The sequence below is a fragment of the Lagopus muta genome, chromosome 2 (assembly GCF_023343835.1).
Source record: "Lagopus muta isolate bLagMut1 chromosome 2, bLagMut1 primary, whole genome shotgun sequence".
Lineage (NCBI taxonomy): Eukaryota > Metazoa > Chordata > Aves > Galliformes > Phasianidae > Lagopus > Lagopus muta.
Window position 1 is genome coordinate 68584856 of NC_064434.1, and position 18050 is coordinate 68602905.

Genomic DNA, 18050 nt, shown 5'->3' on the forward strand with positions numbered 1-18050 from the left:
CAGAACTATGCATTTGCTAAGTAAGTCACAGTGAAAGTGCCACAATTCTCACTCCTAAAGTGTGCCAGGTTTGGTGCTAGACATTTAATTGACTCCCCATCTGACATTTTTTGCATTCTTTTAGGCCTTTGTACTACTAGTAGCTGTGAAGTAGATGGATTTTGCATATTGCTTCTGATGGGGGAAGTAGATGGTGAATGTTTTTATTGTGTATTGCCACAACAGTCAGCAAAGTTGAGCATCTCTGATTCTCACTATAAGGCTGCGTATGTAGTTGAAAGATGTTTGTATGATGTTCAGCATACATACATAAAATAACATTGCATGAAATTGTTTATAGATATTTTGTGATTGTGTTTCAGATCTGTTTGTTTTAATGGTGTGTTTCGCAGTGCTGTCAGCAGAGTCAGCCCCTGGTCTTTGATGGACTGAGTACTGATACACTTCCCCTTTGTATCTGGTTGTTGTTAAAATCCTCAGTGTAAGTGGCACCAGAATATACTAACTTTTATCAGTGTAGTGAACCACAGTCATATTTTTGGTGCCAATCTTCCTGGAATATTGGCCATCCAAGTCTTTGCATTGCCCTATTTCTTGCCTCCAGGGCTTTGGTCCCTTTCTCCAGCTGAGGAAAACAATCAATTTCCAAAGGGAAATGCTAGGGAGAAGGTCCACTCTCCTGGAGTGATTGCACTGAAGTAGATCTGAGTGTTTTCCAGGGGACTTTGTGCAACCATGTCTAGCACTGTGGGATGAAGCTTCCCAAAGATAGCCATCAGTTCTTCAGCTCACAAAGAAAAGAGGGGACAAGGAAAGGTGGAAACTACTGCCCACACTGCCCCCAGAGCCCTAAGTCAGCTACTTCGGAATGTCACGGCCCAATGGTATCACTACATGTGGTGAAATGGTGATACCTCAATGCTTAATAGCATGTCTTCTGCACAGCTGGGATTCTCCAGGACTACAGGTGTGCTCTGGATCAAGTGTGGGCACACAGTCATATTTCTGTCAAATCAGCTGGGGCACATAATGATGAAGCTTGTGCAGTTTTATACTTTTATGTTGGCTTTATGCTTGCTTTGGGAGGAGAGACATTGTCTGACCTGGCAGAAGGTCTGAGCAGTAGAGGCAGTGATACCTCATCTGGCACAAAACCTGTCAGTACAAAATTAAGTCATCATTTCTCTTTATTTGAGTTGGCAGTGTCATTCATTCTGGATCAGCACTTTCATCATGTGTCTGGCAGCATTTCTGACAGAGCATTAACAGCTCTAAAGTGGGATTTACTGAGCTGTGTGATCACAAACTTATTGTTTCAGCTTACTCTGATAAAAAGGCAGAGAGCTACTGGGTGGTGGTATTTATCAGGTTTCAGAATGCTCCTATCCAGAACAGTTTTCTAGTTAGGAGCATTTCTTCCCCAATTGGAAAAAAAAAAAAAAAAAAAAAAAAAAACCAAAAAAAAAACAACCCACCAAACTCAAAGTTCCCATCCATCCAGAAAACCCCACCCCAGTACAGAAAACTCATGGATTAAGGTTCATATGTAACTTTTGACACACTCCCCCAAGCCAAACCTTTTGTGTAAACGGGAAAAAGAATCCTTTTGTAGTGTAGAAAGTCAACAAAGCATAAATCACTATTTTGTTTGTTCTGTTGCTGGACATGCCGAACAAGAAAACACCACCAGACTTGTGAAATTCTTCCATTAATCCTACTGGAGTAGTTACGTCCAAGTATTCTTCGGATCATGAAAAAGCACTTAAACATATTCCACCGACTAAAATGTAATACTTCACTAGTTACAGTAAGGATGGTGTTAGGCATTAGCTCCAAATATTTGAGTTATTTTTGTACCTCTTATTTCTATCTCTATTTCCAGAAATGATCTGTAATAGAGTGGTTTAAAAAAAATAATTTAGCTTCCAAAAAATGAAAGACATTGTCTAAAAGTTTAGTCTTCCAATAATTCTATTTGTTAATGAATCCTCAGAGTAAACAAACACTCTTTTACCCACAGTTTCTGCTAAGCACTTGTCTTTTGTTTCAGACCCAGTACATTCTTGAATGAGGTAATGCCTACATCTCTTAGGCTAGGAATGTATTCAGATTGGGTATTGAAAAATAGAGGATAGAGGCAGAAGAATAATACCTGGTGCATGGTAAATACGGGTTGAATTTCAGCTCAGCTTCCAAATTCCTGTGTCCGGAGGAAAGAATTGAGACTGCTTGTCTGAATGCAAAATAGTACCTTTATCAGTTTGTTAACAAATTTCAAGTTTTGTGTATGTGCCCTCAAGTCCACTCAAAATATGTTGTGTGTACAAATGTGTCTTACAGTAAAATTGCATCAGTTTAAGTGAGATACTACTGTCCTCAATGTAAAAAGTTTTCAAATTCACTCGTTTAGAAGCAGCTGCTAAAGTGTATGTTTCTTGACATGGAAGCTGAAAAGGATCCTGGTTCCTCCCGAGCTGTAAGTGAACCTCTAAAAAATAAATAATCCCTCTGCATAATGATAATGAAAAAGCTCATCTATTCCACCAGAGAATGCTCCTCATGCAGTGTCAGCATCTTACATTTTCCCAGAACCTTTTGCTTTAGATGTGAAAGACAGACAAGCAGAGTTTTCAGAAGTACATTAAATAATTTTTATTGAGTCTGTAATTTCAGGGACAAAGCTATAATCTCAGTCCAAGTTACCCATACACTGTTGTACCAAGCTCTCATATTCTTTCACTCATTCAATAAATGAACAATAACACAGAATGTTATTAAGAGGTGGAACTGAAAACAAAAACACCCTATACTCTCAGTTTTGAAAACAAAAAAGTCTTACTCTCATTTGCAAACAAACTGCCTTTAGCAATAACCATAGTATGTTTATACTGAAGGACAAAGTAATTCTCCTGAAGTTTTGGAGATGGTACATGAATAGTTGTCCTGAAAGAAAGTACAACTATGGAGAGCACTGAGAGCTTTTCCATATCAGCAGTGTAAAAGTGATAAATGCTGTTTTAGACTAGAAAGAATTATTCACAAGAGGGAGGGACATTCCTAAATCTCCAATTGGAAAGAGCCTCTTAGGAGGCCTTTGTATCTGAGGCTTTTCCTGTGGATGTGCATATGGACAAGATCCTCCCTGCAAAATGTTATGGCAGAGGTTGTTTGGACATGTTGTCTCTTACTGACGTTTTATTTTTATTACGACGACCCTTCTGCATAGTTACAAAAAAAAAAAAAAAGGCATCACAATATATATGGATACGTATTTACAGAATAAATGGCAAAAGAGGAAATTAGATACAGTGACATTTATATCCAGGCATTAACAAACAAAAAGGTCCCTTGTGCCGACTCAGAGGTTGTTCAAAGTTCGTTAAGCAAGTCCTTTTCTCTGCACATCGGTTCTCTTGTTTTGCAAATGAGAGCCAGCAGGATGTCTCAAGGCAAGAAACAGATGCTTGCTCTCCTTTAAACCATGGTCATAACCTTCAGAGAGGCAGGTTGGAATCTCCTAATCTTCTTCTTCAGTGCCTTTGAAGCTTTGATGCGGCAGATTTTGGGCACTGGGGGAAGAGGCTTGGAAGAGACCTGGACAGTCCCCAATTGTCTGACCGATCCTTCAGGCCAGATCAGCTCACTTTCATCCCCCTCATCATAGTCAAGCGCAAGGCTGCTACTGTTACTGCTGTCATCTGAATCACTTTCACTGGATTCACTGTCCCCAAAACGGTTAGCAGTGAAATCACTGACCTCTCCTTCGCTCGTCTCTGCGATGGTGGAGTGAAAGAGGGAAGCACACTCTGCTGAGTACTCAGAATGGTCTGATTCACTTTTGGCATAAGCTCCATGGTGATGACTCTTGGGGCGAGCCCTCATACTGACAGTGCGCAGGACACCGGCTCTCCTTCCCGGCTGCCTTGGTGCCCCTACCCCAAAGCCACCAGAGAGGCTGGCCCCATGGCTCTTGGCAGAGATTTCCACTGTGGACTGCCACTTGCGCTGCTTCTTCTTGCTGGCTGTGTCTTCACAAGTTGCTTCAAGGGAATAGAGTGCATTGGCAGAAGCTCCATAGAGCTCTGGCCTGGATGGCACAGTGGGAAGCCTGACCTGCACAGGGAACAAGCTAGACTCTGAGCATGACCTGCCAGTCACATCACCAGAGTACGAAGGTCTCCGGGCAAGGCTCTTCGCTCCATGTGGTCTGTGGGGCTGATTCCATTCAGCAGGCAGCCTGGCAGTGCCATGAGTCCCTCTCACCTTTTCCAAATAAAAGGCCTGCTTCCCAGGACGTAGTACCTTTTCACTGTTTCTCCTCTTTATCTTCACTGCTTTTGTTTTGGAGCTGGCAAACTTGACTCGGACTTGATGGGATTCCGCAGGGACAAACTGAGCGTGGACAAATTCACCGCGTGCTGCTCGCTCCTGACCTCCAGCATTAGCCAATTTGGCACTGCCACATTTTTTGAGGGACAACTTTTTAGGTGGGGTGTCTTTAGCGTTCCAGGTACAAAAGCTGGAGTCCTCCTGGCACAGCTGTGAGCATGAAGAACTGTGCTCCAAACTGTTCTCCCTTGCTTCTGCCAGGGGAGAGCCCCTTGCAGCAGACTTGGCAGGAAGACAACTATTCACAGCTGATGGTTCTGCATCAGGGAAACCGGACGGCTGCTCTTCATTCACACAGTGCATGGCCTCCTGCAGCTTGGCACATTCCCCCTCCGGCAGCTCTCTCTGCAGCTTTCCTTCAGCTTTGTTACTTTCCAGAGAACTTGCTTGTTTTTCCAGCTGGCTGTTGCTGCTGTTAATTTTCACTCCACCGGCACTGGGGGTTATAATGAGTCTCTGGTGCATTGTGGCTGGCTGGCTCTTTGTTGAAACCCGCTCGCTGGCATCGGCTCGATTGTTCCCTTTGCATCTTGTCAGCTGCAGTAATTTATTGATGTAACCCCCTGTTTTGGCTTCGGTGGTTGGCCTAGTCCTAATCAAGGTGGGACCTGTCACACTAGGCATGGGTTTGCTGGGGGAAGCCTGGAGGTCTGCTTCTGTGGATGTCCCCATTAGGGAGAAAAGGGGACTCTGTAAAGCCACTGCATGAAGGGGGCTTGGGTAAGGGTACACATCAATGCCATTCTTGGAGACCAAGTCATTCTGGAACTTGGGGTCCATGCTGAGCAAGTGCAAGTCTGCATGGCACAGAGGCGATGAGGATTTGGGATCTGTCTCTTTCTGAAATCTAGCATCTGCTGGAATGAGTCTCTCCAAGTCACCTACACAGTGGATGAAAATAAATAACCTAATTAAATCACAGACAATTACACTCAAACTGGCTTGTGTTAAAAACACTGTTACAGAGGGATGTGCTAACTTTTACTAAAATCAGTAGCATCAATGCAGAAAATAGTTTCAGTCCTCCAAGAATATCAAATTATCTCAAGGCTTTAGCAAAACAAAGATTAGAATACATTTTATTGCCTATGATAAAACTAATTACTTTCCAGGAAATTTCAGCTGTCCTACTTAGACGAAAGTGAATCTCTGTATATACAAAAATGTTCCAGAATTTCAGATCAAGAGGAACACACACACACAAAAAAAATATTTCTTAGTAGAGGTGAAAAAAGAATTCAGCAACCATACAGCCTGAAGCTAAATATCAGGTAAAATTATTCAATGCAACAAATACAGATTTTCTCATACTCTTTCCCCAGGATAGGATAAAGACTTCTCATGTCTAAATTACCTTATTAAAAACTATAACTCAGAAAGAAATTCCTGATATTTCCAGCATACAAAGAGGCGTGTGTGTGTGCGTGTGCGTTGGCAGAAGCTCTGTAGAGCTCTGGCCTGGATGGCACAGTGGGAAGCCTGACCTGCACAGGGAACAATATGTATATGTATATGTATATGTATATGTATATGTATATGTATATGTATATGTATATGTATATGTATATGTATATGTATATGTATATGTATATGTATATGTATATGTATATGTATATGTATATGTATATGTATAATCTAAAGTACTGATCCAGCTGCTTTAGAAGGACTTTGACAGAATAGTGCTTCTTAGCCTCTTTGTGGCTGGAAGCTGTATCGTCCTATAGACTAGAGTGATGTGATTCTACTTTTCTTCCACCCCAAATCCAATGAAACTTCCTAACCAGGTCTCTAATTTAATTTGCTATCATTGCCAGCCTCATGCCTTTCTCAAATAACTTGCTTTATACTCAAACTTCTTGGAACATTTAATTCCAGAAATAAATATTCAGAGGTTTTACTACGAGGCAGAAAATCAGGACTGCGTGTGGATTTTTAGTAAGTCTACCTTAACTACACAGAAAAATGGACTAAGAAACCTTCTTATTTTGACACAAGAAAAAAGACGTCTAAGGGCAAGTTACATTTGACTGCTGCATCTCCCTCTCAGGAGCATCTCCTATTCTGTGAGAACCAGGCTGTGTTTCAGGAGCAGGAGTGCTCCATCTGGATGAGTCTGCCAGTAGAATACTATGGTGCTAAGACTGCTGGAACTATCTGCAGTTAGCTTGGATTTCTTGGTATGGCAGTACAGACTGCACTACAAATTCTCAGCTAGCTAATTTCCTGGCTGCTGATTCGTGCTGCCATGAAAGCTAAGCATTACATCCAAACATATTTCAGTTACAGTGACTACTTCTGTTCTGTTAGAGGAAGCTTCTGGAAGAATTAAAATTTGGAGTTTTGTGCAGTGTCCTACCTAAGGTGCTCTCAACTCTGCTACAGCAAAGATCAGGATGATGACATCTCACACAATATAATTACATAATAATTACAACATTCTTTAGGAATGCTTTTTACATTCTCTGCAGCATAGAAGTTCCATAAAAAGGTGGTTTGTTCTACCACAAACTGATTTTTCCTCAGCATTACACTAAAGGGGAAGGCAAAACTCAAACACGTTCTAGCTCAAACAAAGCATGCCTTTGTGTAACAGAAATCCAGACTCATTACACGATGAGAAAGCATCAGGATCACAAGCTTTTCACAAGAATAACTTATTCACTACAAAGTGAACAGTTAGTTAAAATTCAAAGAAGTGACTCAGCACTGCGAACAAACCAGGAAAGGGTTAAAAGAAAGCTGTGCTTGTGGTGTTTTAGCAAGCTTTCCTGCTGCCACTGAAAGAATGGGCAACCTGTTTGTACCTGTAGTTACTGGTGGGGGCAAGCTAAGGAGAGGAAAAGAGAATTTCTTCCAGTTTTCAAATGATGCTTTTCTGAAGTAACATCTTGACTCACTTCTCTGAAACACGGTCAATTTTGCAGGAATTGTTTTTTCAAGAATACATGGAAGCAACAATCCCACTACTTATGGTTCTCATGTTGAAAAAAGGAAGAGGTTGTAGTCAGGAAGCAGGGAGTAAGAGGCAGGAAAGAAGGAGAACTACAAGAGGTCTGTATCCTCACTCTTCCCTGATTAACATCAACCATCCCTTTTTCTACTGGCCTATCTCCATATCCAAAAGTCATTAAAAGCCCCATTTGCTAAGAATAAAACCTTGCAACAGCAAGTCTGTAGTCTGAATTTGGAAGGACCATTAAGACCAGCTCCACTCATTAGCATCTGAGAAGACTTGAGAAGATTGTGATTTTATGTTGCAATTTACCATAATCACTTCAGGTGTGTCTGCACAGACAGGTACATCATACCTGGACTTAGCTTCTGCTCTAAGCAAGCCAGAGGTAAGCGAGGCTAGGGCAAGAAGCTGCAAAAATCACAGGAACATTGTACCTGAAAAGACATTGTCTACAGCTTTACTACTTCTATAATGGAACTGCCTCACATCTGGTTGGGTCACCCTAAGAACCACCCTAACACAAAGCTGTTCTGGCCATGGAAGGATTCAGAGTGAATAGTAACATGATGCCACTTAACAACTCAGTAAACAAGAGACTCAGAACATTATCAGGTTAATCCATTACATGTAAAGGTGTGACATAAATTCATAATTGATGCAGAACTAGGGTCAAGTCTGGTTTCCAGATGGTTGATTAATATTTGGTGCTTGTTATCCCTATCCCTAGTAAGTTATGAAAAAGAATATTGCAAATCCATATTAATTTCAATAAATATGGCTTGAAAAAGAAATCTTATCACACTCGTTTTACAACAGATTGAGAACAAAGACATTAAGTCTAGAAATGGCAATTTCTCTTAAAATTTGTTTTAAAATCTTTCTTGTAAAACTTGACAACTCTAATACTGAATTCACTTCATATTTTTCACACATCCTGTACTTTCACACAAGGCATTTCAAATATGCAATTTTTTAAAATTCAGAAGCAGGAAAAATTAAAAAGTTATCTAGAATTTCATTACAATTTTACCTCATGCACTTAGATACTTTTCTATCTCTAATTGCATCTGACCGCGTATTTGTTACTGTTATAAGTATCCAAGTATGAGGCAAGTGAAAGTGGTACAGTAAATGGCTGGGCTCTGTGGTTTCAATTAATTCTTACTTTGCGTATTTAAAAAGAGTGCTTTATATTGATTACACTAGTGGTTGTATATTGCTCTAAGAATAATAAAGAGGACTCTGACCTTCTCTTGAATGAGCACCAGTTCTGCAATTGATTACCTGTGGAAACTGGCCTCGGTCTGGACCTGGCAGGAGTCCCAGAAACGTCCGTGCTTGCTGTAATCCGACATCCATCGCTGACATAGGTTCCCTGCTGTTGGAAGCTCGTGTTGTGCACAGTAGTTTCATCTGCAGACTTGGGTCGGTAATCAAACACACTGAGCCTCGCTTTAGGGTGTTGAGAGCTGGGCAAGAGACTGGTGTGGGAGGAGGAGATGGACTCACTGTACACAGAGGTACAAGAATTGGAGAGTGAGCAAGAACCACCATCACTCAGGTCGTAGAAGCCTGCAGAGTTTAAATAAAGAAGAAAATATTTCTGAATTACAGTAACTAGGTGGAAGAAACAGAGAAGATAAATCTCCATTTGCTATTTGCTAAATTAGTGATAATTTATTTAGGCAAATTTTGCAAAGGCGTGCTCCAGAGCAGCTACCTTTTATTGGACTTCGGCATATGTACTTCGGCCCTGAGCCAGGTCAGGATGGATATGCACATTTAGTTCTGAGGGTGACATGGGGTTAAGTGTAGCACCATCATACTCTGTTCTTCATCGGAGAATGTCTGCGGTGTATGCTATGCAACTGGTGTAAAACAGAACCATCATATACTGTTCTAACTTGTGCTAGGTGCATACAAGCAGAGTTTGCTTAGGAAAGTAGACAAAAAGTAGCCTGTGCTCAGGTAAAACAAACAGCAAAGGACGCACTTAGCTTTCCAACTGTGTATGTGCTAAGTGTTCAACTCCTGAACACTCTTGACACTCACAGAAATTTGCACACTTTAGAGCTACCGCAAGTATTATCCTGCAAATCCATATGCATACCCATATAGATACAAAATGCATGATTGAAAACTATTGGAAGAACTATTTAGCGGTAAGATTCCTCTTTTCTGCTCAGCTGTTTGTAACATTTCAGGATAGTATTAATATTTAATGTTTATATATAAATCAGGCATTAGAAGACTTTCCCATAAGTTTTCAAGAGTTAAAAAAATAAATCTTTCCTCGTCTCAATGAAGACTGAAGGCTTTTCAGAATTCTGTTTAAGAGATGTTCCCATTGTCACAGACCAGATAACAGTAGCTGGTTTTAACAGACATTTCCCAGTTATAAAAGACAGAGGATCAGCTTTCCATGTCAATCAGACCAGAAACCTGTTTCTCTGTCTGTGAAAACTTCAGTCATCAAACTGCTGGGTTGTATTTTTCTCAGCCTCTTTCAATAAAGCTGCTTCATTTTTCTATAAATGATGAAAAATTCATTAGTGGTAATGATCTTCAAGGCTTCAGTTAAGTTCAAGATGCTACAGATTCAAGCAAAGTACTGACTTGGCTGTTGGTCTCCTTCTTTTCTACCAGGTACTCCAGCCACTTTGCCATTCTCTGCTGGACACAGTAATGAATAAATAAATCTGTATCCTCTTTCTCTTTCTGTTCATGGCTCAAATATCATTTTTTTAAATAAAAAATTTCCATTAAAAAAATACTATGGAGTCAAACAGCATTTCCCAAGTAAATTCACTTCCCAGGAAATTTCCCATCACCTCTGTGTGTGCATTCTATGTGAGATCACTACTCTCCACCTCAGTCCTGGGGCACTGTTTATGACCAGAACAAAAAAGAGCTCTGCTCAGCAGTTGACATCTTCAGTTCTACCCAATCCACATCCCTGGGAATAAATGACCAAGCGCACATTACCTGAGCTGGGGCGGCTGTCGCTGTCCAAGTATTCACTGGAAGTCTTACTGACGTCCAGTTTCAGCTCACTTATTCGCTGGTCAAGCTGATCCAGGTGGCTTTTCAAGCCGACATCCTGTCTCCTCAAGCGAGACTGTTCATAAATCAAGAAAAGAAGGGGGAAATGAAGAATAATCACAGTTAGAATCTCGGCAGAAAAACATGAATTCAGGCCATCTGTGCTGGTCAGATTCTGCACTCAAAGTATTTTGCTTAGCTAGGGACTGTTGCAATTGGCTCTCTGTAATGAAAGTGACATAATGGGCAAGTACAGTATGTTTTGTATCTCAGCATTTATTGCCTTCTGCCCAACTGAACGTTTTCTCAAAATGTATCATTCTGAACATACTATTTTAACCTTTGTTTATTTGTTTGTTTTTGTTATACCTATGGCAGGGACTGTATCACTAAGCAGGATGGCAGTCTTTTCATTAATTAACATATGATGTATGTACTGCATTTTCTGTACACTGCCTCTGGGTAGTGGATGAGATCAACATTGTGAATTGCCTGAAAGAACTCTAAGATACTTTCTGATGAATGGAAATTACTGTGCATGGGTACATATTCTACTAGCACACAAAGTACAGTCAGCATACTGAATTCTGCAAAACATTTAGTCTGATGACATCTCCTTATAGTAGAAAGAGCACATTACACAAATTGTGCCATCTATGTTGCTGAAAAATTCCCTTGCACATCTCATGTCTACCTAGCTACTTCCATATGTTTTATGCAAGGAAGAGTTGGCATTTGAATTCTGCTGTGAAAGTGACTGTATTTAAAATAATCCTTCATAAGATAACAACATGGCCTATTGCCTATTGCAGTCACTGACCAGGCTGATCTGAAGTAACAGCTCCCACAGTTGCTTCCCCAGTATTTATGCAGCCAGCTTAGCGGGGCAGATGGCCAATCATTAAGGTACCAGTCAAAGAACCATAGTTAGTTTCTGTCAAACTTCTCACATGGCACCTGGCAAATTATCTAAGCCCAGACGCTATTTAGGAGGCTTATAATTATATCATGCCTAGCCATGCATCCTACAGCACTCTAAAGAAAGGTAGTCTCTTGAAGTTGGTCGTAAAATGGTGCTCATAACCTATGTAAAGCCAGGTTTCCATTCAGTAATGGCAAGAAAAACATTCTTCTTGAAACACTCTTGAAAATGATCCTTCTTTATGAGTACATTTCACATTTAAAAGTGTAAATGGCAGTTCTAGCAGCATTTCCAACCCCTTATAAGTAAATAAATATGTAGGTCCCTGAAAGTATCTACAAAATTAAAGAATGTGCAGAAAATGAAAATCAGCATGTACGTATTTTCACCTCCACTTTCCTTATGTTGCGATTATTCACCTTTTAAAATTTGCATTTTTAGGTTTCTCCTCAGCTATAAATAGAAAACACAAGGAAAGCAAAGATCCTTCAGTAATCAGTAAATGATTAGAAACTGAGACTCAAACAAAAGGCAAAAGGCAGATGTCCTGAGTTTCACAAGGTTGTTGATAATGAAAAAACTAAGAAAGTATTTTTTGCACGCTGTTATAGAGAACTAGAAAACACATAAGCCACAAGAAATAAAGCTCCTTTCTGTTAGTGTTGCACATCTAGAAATGTTTAAGCTCAACAAGTTCGTTATTGCTTCGTAGGAAAACAGGTGGTGATTTTCACGCTTCCTGTCTCACATAAACAGAAGGAAGACCAGGATAATAAAGGAGATTTTCTATCCCATCTACATGATGAATGTATGACCTCCTCAATCCCTCTTCATTTCCTTTATAGCAAAAAAGCAAAAACATGCCATGCCTCCTTCAATCCCACCTACTCAGGAAATCATGGCTGGAATTAATTGCTTAATGATTAATGTTTTGCCAGCCAATCCCTCAGTCTGTGGTTTCTGATTAATGACGGAGAGGCCACAAGGCTCTCAGGTATTCAAAGATTATTTATTATACCTCCAGGTTCTGTCTGCGCTTTCACAGCATTTTAACCAACACACATGATTTACATCATCATCTTTAACCCTTTTATGGTGTCTCACACCACTGGGTTTTCGTGTTTCTGGCAGACTTCATAGCTTTGATCTTTCAGTTAACTCCTTCTGTTCTCCAAGACAAGAGGCACTTCTCACACTGGTTGGATAAGGACAACTTTTCCAGTGTGTTGCTTGAGGTTGTTATTGTTGTAATAACTATGCTAAACAGCACCCAGAACAATAAAACCTAAATACACTTCCCTAATTCACAATATGAATTTTATATAAGACAAAACCTGGAAGGTGAAACCATCTGTTTGCTTGGGCAACACAGATGCGACTTCTTCTGCACACTGTACAATGCAGGACCAAGCTTTTCAAATCAACTTGTACTACTGATGGACTACAGTTCATTCTGGAGCCAAGCCTGGGATATCATCATACTATCCACTATTCAAAAGGATGAACACTCTTTGCAAAGCAGGTTCCTTTGAGTTGAAGGAATTGGCACCCAGAATCAAGGCACCAAAAAGCACTCATAAGGTTTGACTATTCTGCTCTTCTATTCATCAGCTCAGTTCAGCAGTAAGGTTTGATATATACTGCTGTGGTCGTAGACAAGCATATACTGGTTTTATTAATCCAACTGCATTTTAGAATGAAAAAGAATATAGCATTAATCCTACCTCGGCCTGTACATCTAAAAATCTATTCACTCTTCGGTCTTTTCTGACTGATACTGCAAAGCAAACGAGTCTGTCTCAGACCCTTATTCTGGTGCAAGATGAATTCCTTCTGCAAGCACCTATTTTTCTCAGCTGACCAAAACTTTAATATTCAAAATATACATATCCAGGATTTACAAGATGTTTTCTCCTATTGAGAACTATTCAAAGGAGAAAAAAATGTGCAAAATGCAAGGTACCAAGTGTTTTATTTTCTTTTCATGTAATTGCTGTCCATTTTTTACATTTACTAACATCACAGGCTTGCAAAACAAAATCATCGGATTTCAATTAAATCAACAAGATCTCATAAATATATTATCTGGGAAAGTGTGAGAAATACTGTATGCTGCTGCCTTAGGTATCTGCCTACTTAATGAAAGTGTCACAGACTTCTTTCTTTGTACTGTCTGAATTTATTTGCATCTCTTCTTTCTCCTGGGGGTCACCATGATAGAGTTTGGCCAAGAGACTAGATTAGCACCTCTGGGATCATTATTGGCATCACATCCGCTTCTTTTCCCAGTATTTACTACAGATAATCACAGTATCTTGCACCTCTCAGAAGAGCCCCTGACCATGATAAAGAGCTATTTGTAGGGCAAAATAACCTGTGGTTGCTGGGGCTGCAGAAAGCTTGTGGCCTTGCTGCCTAAGACAAACTTCTGGATAGGCTAGTTGCTGAGGAAGAAACTGGGATGCTGGAGTGACATCCGCAAATGGTTCCTTAAGCATTTGAAGGCTCCGCTCCATCTGATCCTGCTGGTAGCACTCAACTCCTCAGGAAATTTCTGTGCCTGACTCCTCAGGATGCCTCTGTACTTCAGTTTCTCAACTTCATATCACAGGAGAAGCCTGAACTGACTCTTACTGATCTTGTATCTGTTGCCTGGAAGCCCTCAGCCAGCTCTGGCTGATAAAATTTCCCTATTTCATGTTGCAAAGACCAAACTTTTTATGAATTCAACAACCGCCACACAAAAGCCCAGGGCTACAACCCTACTTGAAACTTGGCTCAAGACACACTGCAAGGCAAAACCATGTTTACATTGTTAATGAGTTTCTCAATCTGAAAGCTTATAGAGCCGTGATCACATACTTCACTGTCCTTGGGCCAAGAACAACAATGATGAAGACATAACACTCCTCGAGCAATGCTGTGCTTTGCATTCCCTGTTGCTTTTAGTTTTAAATTAATTTCCTGTGATCATGAACAAAATTTTCAAAGGGTTTGACTGCAATATGCTGACCACAAGGCACAAAGGAACTTCTTTTCAGTCTGTGGTCTCAGTTCTTAGGATCTGTGGACACCTAACAGTTCTTTGAAGACCATGTTTTCACTTATGCTTATTTTAGTATAATGCAAAGTTGAGGTCTGCACCTCTTTAAATATATGTCTGCAATTTGCAGGGAGAAAAACAACAACAGAAGGCTACTGAGATGCCAGACTGGAAGGCTTCCAGCAGCCACGGGTCAATCGGAAGTGCTTTGTATGACAACCTTAGGCATTCACAGACAACCGCAGTTCTGTGGAAGAACCTGCCCCTGGTTTGATGCCATTGTGAATTTCCCCACTCAAGTGTTTCCATCGCTTCCCTCCCAAGTACCCCCAGAAGGTGTTCCCCATCTTACACTGGTATGTCCTTCTGAAACCATCTTTCCTCAGCACTGAGATACTCTCGCCCTCCGAATCATGCAGGCCCAAGGGACCATTTCTTTCATTTTATCGTCTAGTTTCTCCCATGCCCTTGAAAGCCTTCTCAAGTACCAGTACAGTAATAGCATCATAGAATCATTAAGGATCCAGGATCATCTAGTCCTGACAAGATAATCTTCTATTTTCAGCCCTTATGTGAAAAATACATAAACAAATGAGTAATTAAAGCACAACAGCTGACATTTAAAAAAAAAAAAAATAACAAAAACAAATAGTCACTCTGGTCAGGGGTCATGGGGTGTTTCTGTTAACCCAGTGGCCCCAGACGGGCAATAAATACTTTCAGTTCTTTTTTCTTTTTGTTAAACACGTGTATGAAGTGGAGTCATTAGTTAACATGATGTGTGACAGGTAATCAGGCGGCGGCAGCCCACTCATCCTGCGGTTTTTCACTTTAATCACCACAGGGCCTCTCGTGTGCTCTCACATCTGGCGGCCCCGAAGGTCCGAGCCAATCTTCTCCCCAGCTGCCGCCTGATAGACCTGCGATAGCAGCGAGCGTCCTTGCCGCGTTCGCACCCGGACGACAACTGACAGCAAGCCTTGTGCCAACACTAAGAGGTCTCTGCATTGAGATTACTGAGGTGCGCAATTGCCCACCTTGGAGATTAAAGCTGTGATTGCTGCCTCACTTTGGAAACTCGTTTCAGTCACGAGCTAGCGGGATTTTTTTCTGTCCCAAAAGCGTGAAGCAAGCGTGAAGCAAGCACAAGGCCTGGCATTCAGCTATTACTGTCCGTGGGAGAGCAAAGTGCTGAGTGCGCACGAGAGCCTTCTCCGCATGCAGTCCCGCACCTGTGTATACACACACACACACGGGCACACGCACACGGGCGCCCACGCCGCACCTGGCAGCGCTCACGCTGCAGCAGCGCTCCGCGCCCTCCTCTCATCTCCGCACAGCGCCGCATCCAGCAGCGCTCCCGGCCCCGCGCAACGCCGGCTGAAGGTTTCCCGCAGCGCCCGTCCTGCGCGGAGCCGCTGCCGACACCGCGCCCAGGTCCGGCCGTCCGTTATAAGGCACGGTTCCCCGCGAGTTCCGACGAGAGGGGATAGCGGTGGTGCCTTTTTTTTTTTAAAAAAAAAATTTATTTATTTATTTTTCTTTCCCCCTTCCTCCCCCCCTACCCGGCGCGTCCCGTCTCTTACCAGTTGTTCCTTGAGGGCGGTGAGGGTGGCCTCCAGTCGGAGCTCCTTGCTGTGGGCGCGCAGAGGATGCTCGCCTTCGCCCGTCGGCATAGCCAGGGCGGCCCGCACCAGCTCCCGCTGCCGCTCCCGCAGCACCTGGAGCTCCTGGAGGCCGGCCAGTGCCGCCTGCAGCCGCTCGCCCACCCGGCCGCGATCCCAGCCGCCCGCCCGCGGGGCGCCCAGCAGCATCCTCAGCGCTGGGCCGCGGCCCCGGCCATGGCAGTGGGGCGGCGGGGAGACGGCGGGGCTGGTCCCGCTTCGGGCCGTGCCTGCGGCCAGGGCCGCTCGCACCGCTCCGCGGCTGGCGGCAGAGAGAGTGCAGCGTGGCCGCGGCGGCTCCTGCGGTTTTGGAAGAGAGGTGGGGAAGGGGGAGGGAGCGAGAGAGGGAGGAGGCAGGGAAGGGAAGAGGGCTGCAGCGCCGGGGCTACCTCTCGGGGTGGAAATGCCTGGAGAGGAGCCAGCGCCCGTGCGCTGCCTCCTCCCCGCACGGGGCGGCTCCTGCCTGCCTGCCTGCTCCTACCCCTGCCCTGGGGGCAGCCCGCGCCTCGGCCCCCTCCCGGCGGCGGGGAAGGGCAGGGCGTCCTCCCTTCGTCCTCGGGAGAGAGCTGCTGGGGAGCGCCCGTCCCGGTCGGGACAGAGCACCCTCCGAGCAGGAGCCTGCAGAGATGGGTATAGCAGTGTCTATGTCTGTGTCCTGGGAGAACGTGCTCGCTGTAGGGGGACGTTTCCTGCCCAGAGCGTCTCTGAAAATACGAATGTTTTCTGCTTCCCTTCAGACTCTTTCAGATCCTGGCCGAGCCCTGCGAGTCAAGATCTGGTCTGGTTTGCCTGTCAGCGGTTCTACAACATGTGCACAAGACTGACATTGTCCATTTGAAAACAGTGAGGATTTTAGTGTACTGAGAGCTCTCAGGTATAAAATTTCCCTTACAAAACATATGGTACTTGTAACTTCATTCCTTCCCTTGTTCGTTAACGCTTTCACATTAGGCACACACACAGAGGGTTGGCACATGTCTCCTTACTCTCTAGAAACCAACCTTTTTCATCTAATTGCAGGCATTTGCTATTTAGTATTGAATCTTTGGTCATGTCTTTGGAAGCACAACAAACATCTATTTTGTGGGTTCAATGTATCTCTCAGCCTCACAAAAAGTCATTTCAAGAGCTCAGAATTTATTTTGAATGGGTTCTAGAAAATGTTTGGTCATGGAAATTCAAGTCTATGGAGCTGCTTCTACCAAGAGATGCAACTGTTTAAAGCTCCCAAGACAGGCAGCTAAAGTTTCTTAAGAGGCAATGGATTAGCTGTGTACATACCTTACTGTGAAGCAAAGGAGAGAAGAAGCCCTGATACCAAGAGCCTGGTGAACATAGTGGGGACTACATAATGTTCTGTTGCCTACACTGAAATAGGAAGCATTTGAATCCCAGAGAACCTGAAATCACTGTATTACGTTCAAGGAGATTCTAATAATTTCAGAAAGGTGTATGATTCTCTGCAAAGCAGTAAATTGGTTAGCCTGTGGTTATCTCCTTTTGGTCCTTTGATGTATCCTTAAAAGCTAGCATACTTTAATTTGAATGCCACTTGAGTTTGTACTGGAATACATAAGTTGAGCCTGTTGCTTTGTCAGTTGTTCTCCAAGTAGTCTTCTTTGAATACCATGTGTGGGTGGCCATTTCCTCCTCCAAGACTGAACCAGCCTAGCTTTCCTGGCAGCAGGCCCTAGCTGTAGAAGTGCCAGAAGCACTAGTGCAATGTGAAAACCATGTCCTTCTAGGAGGCCAAGTTATTGATGTGTTTGTTCACTGAATCCCATGAAACACATTATTTGGCAGCATCAGTAAGACCAAGACTTGCCTTTACTATGTTGCTTTTTACAGATTTCATGGTCTGTCTATTTAATGGTCTAGGAACATCTGCCCTAGATGTTGGTCCAAAGGGGTTCAGAGAGATCCTACTCCGACAGGTTTTGGATGGAACTCATGAAGAAGTATGACTGACGATCACAACCCTGGGGTGCTTAGTTAATGTTTTATAAAGAGTACAATATGAATGATGTAATCTAT

General features: G+C 42.8%; 2 protein-coding genes across 2 annotated transcripts in view; one reads left to right on the forward strand and one right to left on the reverse strand.

Annotated features, from left to right (window-relative positions):
- Positions 1-3230: 3230 nt before the first annotated feature.
- DACT2 (dishevelled binding antagonist of beta catenin 2) lies at positions 3231-17069 on the reverse strand. The gene is given in 6 exon segments (XM_048935727.1): positions 3231-5270; positions 8630-8917; positions 10331-10463; positions 15939-16487; positions 16489-16688; positions 17018-17069. Coding segments are annotated over 6 exon segments (3018 nt in total). The 3' UTR covers positions 3231-3474.
- LOC125689555 (sulfotransferase 6B1-like) overlaps positions 16544-18050 on the forward strand; it is a 37418-nt gene continuing 35911 nt past the window's right edge. The window contains exons 1-2 of the mRNA XM_048936861.1: positions 16544-16646; positions 16754-16890. The gene's annotated coding sequence lies outside the window, so the exon portion shown is untranslated. The remainder of the gene's footprint in view (positions 16647-16753; positions 16891-18050) is intronic.